Source organism: Eutrigla gurnardus (assembly GCF_963514095.1).
Source record: "Eutrigla gurnardus genome assembly, chromosome: 13".
Classification (NCBI taxonomy): Eukaryota; Metazoa; Chordata; class Actinopteri; order Perciformes; family Triglidae; genus Eutrigla; species Eutrigla gurnardus.
Genome location: NC_139936.1, coordinates 27,185,260 through 27,197,542, shown reverse-complemented (window position 1 = coordinate 27,197,542; position 12,283 = coordinate 27,185,260). Strand labels below are relative to the sequence as shown.

The 12,283-nt window shown below is 40.0% G+C and overlaps 1 protein-coding gene across 1 annotated transcript in view; it reads right to left on the bottom strand.

The window, feature by feature from the left end:
- The window catches only part of LOC311022661 (piwi-like protein 2), a 29,789-nt gene extending 19,090 nt beyond the window's left edge, over window positions 1–10,699 (bottom strand). Inside the window, exons 1-4 of the mRNA XM_084024138.1 lie at window positions 10,583–10,699; window positions 7,211–7,301; window positions 459–569; window positions 33–150 (exon numbers count right to left, since the gene is read on the bottom strand). Coding sequence (XP_083880264.1) covers window positions 33–150; window positions 459–569; window positions 7,211–7,301; window positions 10,583–10,595 — 333 coding nt within the window. The 5' untranslated portion in view covers window positions 10,596–10,699. The remainder of the gene's footprint in view (window positions 1–32; window positions 151–458; window positions 570–7,210; window positions 7,302–10,582) is intronic.
- Between the last annotated feature and the right edge of the window lie 1,584 nt (window positions 10,700–12,283).

Here is a 12,283-nt window from a genome sequence, read left to right as displayed (position 1 = left end):
CACTAAATACGAAGGCAGTAACTGATACCTACGTCATTCAGTTTAACAGGCAGGAAGAGTATGGAGCCATCGAAAGCTACTACTTCCCCTGTGGACGAGCGGTGATCCTTCATCATGCCAAAACGCATTGCCATAGATTCAACATTTGGACTGAAAGATATAGAAAATACTTATGACTAATAATACATAAAGCACTTTGATAATATTGATTGAACAAACAGTTGCTTTGAAAACAGCCTCGTCTGTAACTACTAAGCATGTTTCCTTTGGGATTTTATGAACAGTTATGCTTCAGTGTCATTTTAGCAGTGGTTGTCCGTGCACATTTCTGGTTCATGTTGTGGTTAAAAATAATTTACCTTAACAGATGAAGATATTCTTGCTTCACTAAAAGCATATAATCATTTTTGTTGAATAGTGCTAAATAAAGAAACTCAAATGAATTAAACAATACTTACGTGAATGTAACATGGTATTGATAAACTGCTTCATTCTTGCATCGGATTGGGATGTGGTTTGAGGCAATACTTATGGGAGATCCTTTTGTTCCAGCCTTATTGGGTGGCTCACTGAGCAGATGAGAATAAACATGCACAAAAAGTTACTTTGTGGTACCGAGTTTTAGATTCTGCATCAGTGAACAGTGGCCTTAGTACAACAAGCTGTTCTCAAAGAACTAGCACTGATGAAGGCTGACTAATCAAACCACAATGTCACCTCGCACCTCTAAAATGTGGTACACTTATGCTGCAGCGCCTGCAACAGCGCGGCGACCTTGCCATGTGACGTCACCGTGTTGTAACTACAGCTGAGAGGACAAGGAGCAAGCCGGAGCTTGGGGAGAAAAAAAGAAAGAGAAAGAGACAGAGAGAGAGAGAGGAGCACGGAGAGGAGAATGGCTGCTGCAACCGTCACCACGCCGCAACTTGTGGACAAACCAGGGGCTCGAAGTGCGATACAGCAGTACTTTGGCTTAAAAACAAATGAGCAAGGCAAGGCAATTAACGCTGATGCACCACTGTGTAAACGGTGTTTTAAAACATGCATGGCTAACGGTGGAAACACCTCCAACTTAGCCAAACACCTCAAGGACAAGCACCCAGACCTGCACACTGAGCTCAGGGAACGACAGGTAATTTAGCTAAAAGCAAGCGCCACCCCCCTTCACTCTTGACAAAAGTAGCCTAACCCTAACCCCGGAAAAAAATAGAGCTGGTTTATTTATATTATATTATTAAGGCCCGAGCGCCGACAACGTCGGGCAGCGAAGCCCTATTGAAACTGTATCGTTTATTCTTTTTTCACGACTTGTGAAAACTCATCATATTCAGAAGTTGAAAAAAATTTCTGAGCCCATGGGGACTGGCGAAAAAATCGCAACATTTTAGAGGTCTCGTAATCGGCCACAAAAAAGTGGCTCTCTACCGCCACCTAGCGCGTTTTAGGCCACGCCCCGCACACCGTAACTCCAATTGACAAAATTTGCCACACATGTGCAGGCAAGTGTGCTCTACAAAAAAGCCGCTTGGAGTACCAAAGTCTGCCTACCGAAATTGTCCGCCATTTTGAATTTTGTGAAAAACAAATTTTTGCTAACTTCTCCTAAACCGTAAATCTGATTCTCACCAAAATTTCTGTGGATCATAATTAGACCAAGCTGGTCAAGTGCTATCAAAAGCTTTGTAAAATATTGTTGCGTTCAGAAGTTATTAGCCAATGAACATCAGAGGGGCGGGGCTCTATAAATCAATACACATAACTCCACAATATTTAACCCAATTGTCACGCAACTTGCTGGATATGTTAAAGTATCTCCCTGAAACATATTCTGAAAGTTTTATTAAAATTGACCACTCGGGGGCACTACAGTAATCAGACATTTTAGGCCATTTCCCCCCCATTTTTTCAATTGTAGGGTTTGTATTTTAACGAACTCCTCCTACAGTGTTGATCCGATTCCTGCCAAACTCGCTGTTCTAGAGGCCTCAACGATGCAAAATCATCGAAAGGTCTTGCAAAAGTCAAAGGTCATGGCCAGGACGACGTTATGAACACGGACAAATTTCATGCTTCACCACAATACTCTAAGCTATAACTTCCTTGTCCATCACCCAATCTGGTTCAAACTTCTCACGTTTGATGTCCCACCCTGAACACGTGTGCACTGCAATATTGACCTGAGGTCAGAGCGCCACCTAATGGTAACTGGAAATCATGTTTTTACACTTTTACCGCTCCTCTGAAGAGAATGATCACCTTTAACTTTGACGTACCTGCATGAAACTTTGTAGGAACATAGAACATGTAGAAATGTACAAAAAAGCCTCTTGGACCCATGCCGTAAAATGTACAGGAAGTCAGCCATTTTGAATTTCATGTGAAATTTTAACAGATTTTTCGCCTTTTGTATGCAGTATTTTAACGAACTCCTCCTAGACCGTTGATCTGATTTCTACCAAACTTTGTGAGACTGTTCTAAATGCCTCAACGATTAAAAATCATCAAAAGGTCTTACATAAGTCAAAGGGCATGGCCAGGATGGCGCCACGAGTGCGAACGAATGCCATGCTTCACAAAACTCTAAACTGTTATAACTTCAGTGTCCATTGTCTGATCTGGTTCAAACTTCTCACGTTTGATGAGAGTCCCACTCTGAACGCGTCTGCACTGCAATATTGACCTGAGGTCAGAGCGCCTCCTAATGGTACCTGGAAATATCATGTTTTTACACTTTTACTGCTCCTTCTAAGAGATTGAACACCTTTAACTTTGACGTACCTGCATGAAACTTTTTAGGTACATAGAACATGTAGAGATGTACAAAAAAACCTCTAGGACCCATGCCCGAAAAATGTACAGGAAGTCAGCCATTTTGCATTTTGTCAAATTTAACCAAATTTTTCGCCTTTTTCATGCAGTGTCTTTCAACGAACTGCTCCTACAGCATTGATCCGATTCCTACCAAACTTTGCAAGCCTGTTCTAGAGGCCTCAATGATGAAAAATCATCAAAAGGTCTTACATAAGTCAAAGGGTGTGGCCAGGACGGCGCCACGAACACGGACGACTTTCATGCTTTGCCACAATACTCTAAACTGTTCTAAATTCTCACGTTTGATGAGAGTCCCACCCTGAACGCATCTGCACTGCAATATTGACCCACAATCAGAGCGCCACCTATTGGCGACATGAAATGCCATGTTTTTACACTCATACAGTCCCAGTGTCGTGGAACTTTGCACCCAAGTCAAGCATGACGACTTCAATCGCTTGATACGGTGATCAACATGACGATTCAGGCAAGGGACGACCGGCAACGTGGCGGTGGCTGGGGACGACCGGCGCCGTGGCGGTGGCCGGGGACGACCGGCGCCGTGGCGGTGGCCGGGGACGACCGGCGCCGTGGCGGTGGCCGGGGACGACCGGCGCCGTGGCGGTGGCCAGGCCAAGGGGTCGCACTAACCGAGTTGCGTGTATGCGAGGGCCCGTGCATCACTGCTCGTTATATTTATATTTTCACAATTTCACTTTTTGCCATACATGTAGACATGCTGATTTACAATAAATCTGAAGTGGTCCCTTATTTTTTTTTCCAGAGCTTATTTAAACTGTGTACATTAGAAAAGCTTGTATGTGGTATTTTATTTTATTTACTGATTAATATGTTATTGTTTTTTTATGTTAAGATTTTCTAGTAAAATAAAGTCAGTAATTACATTTTTTGCGTTCTCTTTTTATTTGAAAAAGTTTCGAAAAATATCGAAATACATGTTGGTAAAGGTACAAAATTTTGGTATCGTGACAACACTAGTGGTCAGCATAGAATAGGGACTTCACCTGTATCTAGGAGGGAGAGGCCTGGAGCAGTTTTACAGCAACTTTATTTATATATACGTTAAATAAAGTTGGACTTAGATTGCAGCCCTGCCGAACACCTTTTCTCTGAGTGAAGAATTTAGTTTGTTTACAATTTTTACAGCACACATTTTCCAGATACATTGATTTTATCAGATCATAAATTCTTCCCCCTATACCATATTGCAGAGGTCTGTAGTATAGCCCTTCATGCCATATAGAGTCAAAAGCTTTTTTGAAATCAATAATTTTTTGATTGGTGTACATTTTTGTTAATTCAATTTTGAAGGGTAAATATTAGTGCTGTCAATCGATTAAAACAAGTTAACTAATTAATCACACAATTTGCCGTAATTAATCGCAATTAATCGCTTTCTTTCTTATTAAGAATAAAGTATGTTATAATGGATATTTAAATGTAAAATGATGGAATTTATGTAGAATCAACACAAAGGAAGTATTTAAATTCAAATACTATTGTTAAATAGCAGCTTTTTTAAATTTTAAGCACAGATTCTCTCATGTGAGCTACAGATTTCCAAAGAAACCATCAAGGCCATCAAAATTAACTGTCAGCTTGAAAAAGGCATTTTTCTTATATGCACTAACAGAACGTTTCAAAAAGATCCACAATAGAACATGCAAATATGGAAAAAAAGAACAAGGAAATATTCTGCTGTGAAGTCAGAATGATAAATCCTTTTCACTCCATAGAACAACAATTCAGCTTAGTCCTCCTTTACATTCAGCCCGTTACTGAGACAGACCAGTTTACATTGTCAGAGGACAAAGCAGCACACGCCACATCCAGTGTTTCTCACTCAGACAAATTACCGGGATAATTAAAAAAAACTGCTCGGCGGTTGCTCGCCACGACCCCCCCCCCCCCCTCCCCGCTGACGCCGCAGCCTCAGCCAAAATCTTACGCTGAACTCCGTTAAAAACGAACGGCTTTGTGGCACACGTCGTCGTAGGTCTTACATCAGCCGCCACGGGAAGTAAACAAAACACAGCGGCGTTAATTTCGTAAAAAAAAATAGCGTTAAATATTTCATAATTAACGCAAAGATTAACGCGTTTATTTTGACAGTAAATATATGGTCAGTGGTGCAGTGTTTTGGGAGGAAGCTAATTTGGCTTTTACTCAGGATGGAGTGTCCGTCAAGGAAATCCAGAATTCTTTTATTCAAAGTACTACAAAACGGTTTACCTAGGCAACTGCTGAAACAGATGCCACGATAGTTAATTGGGTCTGATTTGTCCCCAATCTTATGAATGGGGGCTTTGCACCAGATGTTGGGAAAACTCCCTGACTGCAATACAATGTTAAACAGCTTCAACACTGCACCCTGCATCTCTGGGGTGCTGCATTTGAGCATTTCATTTGTTATGCTGTCTGGGCCACATGCTTTCTTTGGCTGGAGAGATTTTGTTTGAGTGGTCAATTCTTCCAACTAAGTAATTGGGAAATCAATGGGGTTTTGGTTGTCTTTAATTGTTTCTTCTAATGTTTGGAGTTGTTCTGTCATAATACATTGATCTGAATTTATGTGATTGATTGGTATGTCTTTGTACAGCTTTTCAAAATGTGCTCTCTGGATGTCACCATTTTGGATGGGTAATGGTTGCTGTTTGTTGTTGAATTTGTTCCAAATATCCAAGAATTGGTTTTGGTATATGGCGCTCAATATCTTCAAGTTTCATGTGGGTATAATTTTGTTTTTTTTGTTCCTAATTGTGTGTTTATATTTCTTTAAAATGTTGTATTTAGTGTTGTTTTTGGCGACCTGTTTTACTTTTAGTTTTAGTCTAGTCTTTGTCTCAAGCTATAATTTTAGTTTATTAGTTTTAGTCATGTTCATCCTATTTTTAGTCTAGTCAAGTTTCAGTCGACTAAAAGTCTGAGCATTTTAGTCTTATTTTAGTCAGAATTGTCCGTGACTATTTTCGTTTAGTTTTAGTTGACGAAAACTGACGACATTTTAGTCTAGTTTTAGTCGAAGATTGTATTTAGCCAAACCCATTTTACAATTCAAACAATGTTATCTTATTATTATATTATTGTTATCTTATAGACTCAAGAATACATCCATTCCAGACACAGAAGATGCTCTGATTAGAATTTACAACATATTATTCTACTAACCAAATATGTTATCGTCACATGACCAGCATTTTCGCGTCTCGTCTAGTTTTCCTCATATAAAGGATAAAGGTTCGTTGACGACGATATTTAGTCATAATTTTCATTAACGAAAGCAACACTACCCTGATACACATTTAATACAGTATAACTGTCAAAAAATAATACCTATATAGATATTAATATTATGCCAATAAATATTAGTAATATTTATTGGCATTATTTTATACTTTATTATACTTACTTTTTTTCTTCTCTTTCTCTTATAACGACAGCTGTATAACTTCCCGAGGGATTACTAAAGTATTCTGATTTTGATGAAAATGCGAATGTGGTCGCAAACTACAAACAGCCTACAGATCGCGTCTAACGGGATGTAACTTTTTCTATGACTTCCTGACAAATCTTCGAAGGCCGATGGAAACTGTCCGACTGGAGAGCAGTGTTTAGGCTCCGCCTCCTGCTGCTTCACTGGCTCTCGTCTAGGCTTCTTTTTCAGGCGAGGCGCAGTTCACCTCGAACGAGCCTACTGATAATAACGCCACTAAACGTATAACGTTATAACATTTCATCTCGTCTCAAGTTAGGTCAACGAAAATGAAGACACATTTTAGCATAGTTTTTATTTTGTAAACCACATTTAGTCTCGTTTTTATTCTTTTACAATATTGCATTATATATTTAAATATCGTTATCATCACATGACCAGCATTTTCGTTGCGTCTCATCTCGTTTTCCTCACGTGATAAAGGTTCGTTGGCGACGATATTTTGTCATAATTTTCGTTAACGAAAGCAACACTAGTTGTATTGAATGCATCAGGCTTGTTTGGTTGCAATATTCACATGCAATTTTTTTAGGCCTTTTCTGATAGTCTTGCAATCTTTATCAAACAATTTTTCAACTTTTGCTTTTTAACAGGCTCTCTTTTTTTTATGAGGTCAGCTTTAAAAACTGCCTTGTGAAATATCCTATTGATATCATCAATGGCATTATTTACACAATCTCTGGTAGGGACATATTGGCTCTCTCTCTCTCTCTCTCTCTCTCTCTAAATAAATAAATAAAGATAAAGTCCGCCGCCCTCCACAATTGGTCGAAAATAGAAATCGCCCCCCAAAACCTAATGTCAGCTATTTTGCTACCGACACATAATTAAAGCTGGAAGACAGCTTCACTTATGGGTAAATATAAAAAAGAACAGTATACTTACCGGATTGCTTCCATTTTCAACTCCATTTTTGCTGGTGCAACAGCAGAAAGCTCAAGCACCTCTTGAGTGGTGGGCTCCGGGGGCTCGGTTCCTACAAATTATTTGCATTTTAAAATCTTGCACCTCTTTCAGTTCTTGTTCTTGTCACTCATATTTTCATAATTAAATATTATAACATCAATGAAGGCTACATACAGTCATGGCTGAAAGTGTTGGCACCCCTGATTTTTTTAGTAAGTATTTCTCCCAGAAAATTATTGCAATTACGCATGTTTTGTTATACACATGTTTATTTCCTTTGTGTGTATTGAAACAATACAAAAAAGCAGGGAAAAATATATGAATTTGACATAATTCCACACAAAACTGGGCTGGACAAAATTATTGGCACCTTTTCAAAATTGTGGGTAAAAACTTTGTTTCAAGCATGTGATCCTTGTTTAACCTCACCTGTGGCAAGTAACAGGTGTAGGCAATATAAAAATCACACCTGAAACCAGATAAGGAGAGACATTGACTCAATCTTTGCATTGTGTGTCTGTGTGTGCCACACTAAACTTGGAGAACAGAAAGAGGAGAAGAGAGCTGTCTGAGGACTTGAGAACTAGAATTGTGGGGAAATATCAACAATCTCATGGTTACAAGGCCATTTCAAGAGATATTGGTGTTCCTTTGTCCACGGTGCGCAACATAATCAAGAAGTTTAAAACCCATGGCACTGTAGCAAATCTCCCTGGACGTGGACGAAAGAGAAAAATTGTTGTAAGGTTGCAACGCAGGATAGTCCGAATGGTGGATAAGCAGCCCGATCAACTTCCAAACATATTGAAGCAGTCCTGCAAGCTCAGGGTGTATCAGTGTCAGTGCGAACTATCCTTCGTTGTTAAAATGAACAGAAACGCTATGGAAGGAGGCACATGAGGACCCCACTGCTGACACAGAGACACATACAAGCTAGACTGCAGTTTGCCAAAATAAGTAAGCCAAAATCCTTCTGGGAAAATGTCTTGTGGACAGATGAGACCAAGGTAGAGTGTTTTGGTAAAACACATCATTCTACTGTTTACCGAAAACGGAATGAGGCTTACAAAGAAAAGAACACTATACCCAAGGGCGTAGAATTGGGTAGGGACGCTAGGGACACGTCCCTACCAATATTCAGGGTGTAGTCACTATCAATACAACCACTGTCCGTAGTGTTTAGTCAATGATTGTGGCACACAAAGGGTTATGTCGGTCTCTGCTAGAAGTCCCGCCTCTAACCTAAATACCGCTCCCTGATCGGCTGCCGGTTTCTCGCTAACTTACATGTGATTGGCTGTGCCCACTGTCACTCCTTCTGCTTGTTAAAACTATCTGCAACCTGCTTGGACCGGACGAGAGGCAGTGCATGGTATCTGCAAGTTGTCAACATGTTCGGCATTTGTTCTTCCTGGGTCACGTCAGCTAGATGGATTTTAATATCAGTGGTGTCATTTACATTTGTGTGTCTGTTTGCATGCGTGTACGTGCGTGCGTGTGTGCTGTACAGGATTTGAAGGATGTCAAAGAAAAGAAAAGTGGATATAAGAGACTTCTTTAGGAGTCAAAGTGTAAGTTACTTCAAGGGTGTATAGGTAGAGGCTCAACAATACAGATATTGAATAAAAGAGAATATTTAATGCCAAAGAGATACACTTTTTTAAAGTTATTTTTAATTCTTATTTTCATGTATTTGTGTAGAAGAGAGCAACGGTTTAAAAACACAAATAAAGAAAATTTGTGGTGGAAATACAATAAAACCTCAGATTCTAGATGATCATGTGATTTTATAATTGTAAAATATAATTAATTAATATTAAGTAATCTTAATATTTAGTAAAAGCTTTTTTTGCTCAGGCAATAACTGTACCATCAAGCTCTATGATCATTGTATCCCTAATGTATCTGTTCATGTCATGCATCAACATATTTTTGTAAGGTGACAGACAGCATAGAGGCTGGAGTAGAGGCCGGTAGAGGAAGAGAGGCAGGAAGAGGTAGAGAAGGAGAGGCTGGAGCAGATGAAGGAAGAGAGGCAGGAAGAGGTAGAGAAGGAGAGGCTGGAGCAGATGAAGGAAGAGAGGCAGGAGGAGGTAGAGAAGGAGAGGCTGGAGCAGATGAAGGAAGAGAGGCAGGAGGAGGTAGAGAAGGAGAGGCTGGAGGAGATAGAGGAGGAGAAGCTGGAGGAGATGGAGGAGGAGAAGCTGAAAGAGAGGCTGGAAATTCACAGGTGAGGTTAAATAATGATGGATATGTTAGTCATGAGATTCAGCACTGTGACAAATGTTAGTGTGATGATGATCTGAATAGCAATGCTTCACCCATGTTGCTTTAAAACCAGAGCTTTGTATCAGGTCTGGTGTTCTAAGAGGCCTCATCATGTGTTACTAGTGTGTATGTGTTTACAGTAGTTGCTATACAGTTGTCAAATTTATATTGTGGTTTATTCCTAAGGAAACTGATCCACCTGGAGAGAGCAGCAGGGAGAGTGGCATTAGTCTTTCATTAGTTGCTTTCACCTGTAACATCTTCATGACGTGAAATTATGTTTATTTATAAAATAAAAAACGATTTTGAAAACCAATCTCAAAATCAAACCTACTCCCTTGACTATACCTACAGTCAAATATGGTGGAGGTTCAAAGATGTTTTGGGGTTGTTTTGCTGCCTCTGGCACTGGGTGCTTTGACTGTGTGCAAGGCATCATGACATCTGAAGATTACTAAGATATTTTGGGTTGCAACGTAGGGCCCAGTGTCAGAAAGAAAAAGACAATGACCCCAAACATACCTCTAAAAGCACGCAGAAATGGATGAAAACAAAGCGCTGGAGGGTTCTAAAGTGGCCAGCAATGAGTCCCAATCTTAATCCCATTGAAAATCTGTGGAAGGAACTTAAAATTGCTGTTGGGAGAAGGCACCCTTCAAATATGAGAGAACTGGAGCAGTTTGCAAAAGAAGAGTGGTCCAAAATTCCAGTTGAGAGGTGTAAGAAGCTTGTTGATGGTTATAGGAAGAGATTGATTTCAGTTATGTTTTCCAAAGGGTGTGCAACCAAATATTAAGTTGAAGGTGCCAACAATTTTGTCTGGCCCATTTTTTGAGATTTGCTTGTAATTATATTCATTTAGTTTTTTTCCCTCTCTTTTTGTGTTAATCCAATACAAAGGAAATACACATGTGTATAACAAAACGTGTAAATGTCAATCACTTTCTGAGAGAAATGGTGGATTTTCTGGAAAAAATCCAGGGGTGCCAACACTTTCAGCCATGACTGTATCTACTTAAACCTAGCTCTATGAAATTATCTTCATGAATTGTCAGAATTAATTTATTTGGAAAGTTTCCCTACCTACGCCGGACATCTGAGAGTGTAGGGCTGCTTTTTGCTCAGAGGCTGGCGAAACATACTCGACAGGACCTGGAGGAAAAGGAGGTAGCGTGCGTCCTCTTCCTACTCCAAGATGAGGTATCGCTGCTCTTCCAAGCCCCACCATCGTCTGAGGGGATAAACCTCGGCCATGGAAACTGGAACAGGTCAAATTACGCAGTTGCATATCTGATTTTCAATACTGACAGTGGTTGCAATAATTCTGCATCAATGACAGTTCTAAAACAATAAGGGACATTAAAAGCCAGCCCACCAAAGCTGCCACAGCTAAAACATTACTGATGATTATTAATTCTTCTCAATCTCTCCACCATACACACAGTGTTGAATTAACATGTTCATTGTTTTAACACATTAACGCTGTTGGCTCTCTGGATGGGATGTTCGAGTATGATAAAAACAAAGATGGAACAATCAAATACGCAGCCTCATCAAACTCCTCCGATACACCACAACGGGCCCCACTGCAGCAGCATGACGTTAACCTCTCACCATGGAGCCTAACGCCGGGTTCACACCGGCCGCGGAAGTGCCGCGAATAGGTGTGGAGCGGAGCCCGCTTCCTTTCGGCGCCCTTGTTAACCGATAGTGTAGCTCACACCAGACGCGTTGTTTTAGAGACGCTGGTGTCATGCCGCCAACCGCTTCAAAGTCTCGCGATACCCGATCCATGACTCTGTAACCGATTCATCTAGCAATTCATTGATAATTTGTATCGATTGAGGAGGCTGCTACCGATGCAGCCGTATCTCTCACTTGTTAAACCGAATATCCGGTCGCATCGGTTTATCGTTCACAACCCTATTGAAGGTGAGTATTAAGTAGTGCTGTCAATCGATTAAAAAAACAACAACTAATTAATCGCACAATTTGCCGTAATTAATCGTAATTAATCGCAATTTATCGCTTTCTTTCTTCTTAAGAATAAAGTATGTTATAATGGATATTTAAATGTAAAATGATGGAATTTATGTAGAATCAACACAAAGGAAGTATTTAAATTCAAATACTATTGTTAAATAGCAGCTTTTTTTAAACTTTAAGCACAGATTCTCTCATGTGAGCTACAGATTTCCAAAGAAACCATCAAGGCCATCAAAATTAACTGTCAGCTTGAAAAAGGCATATTTCTTATATGCACTAACAGAACGTTTCAAAAGGGTCCACAATAGAACATGCAAACATGGAAAAAAAAGAACAAGGAAATATTCTGCTGTGAAGTCAGAATGATAAATCCTTTTCACTCCATAGAACAACAATTCAACTTAGTCTTCCTTTACATTCAGCCCGTTACTGAGACAGACCAGTTTACATTGTCAGAGGACAAAGCAGCATACGCCACATCTATTGTTTCTCACGCAGACAAATTACCGGGATAATTAAAAAAAACTGCTCGGTGATCGCTCGCCACGAGCCGTCTATCGCGGCCATCTCCCTCCGCCTCAGCCATTTTGATACTTTAGTGTTGTTGTTCGGAAAGTGCCCCTGGAAGTAATTGAATCTTCACAACTTCATTGTCCACTCATGGCCAGAAAATAAACAGTGACATAAATCGATTATGGCACGTTGCCGCATCAATGCTGAATCGTGCATGCCCCGCATTGCGATGCATCGCCGAATCGATTATTGTTGACACCCCTAGTAAACAGGTATATTTATTTA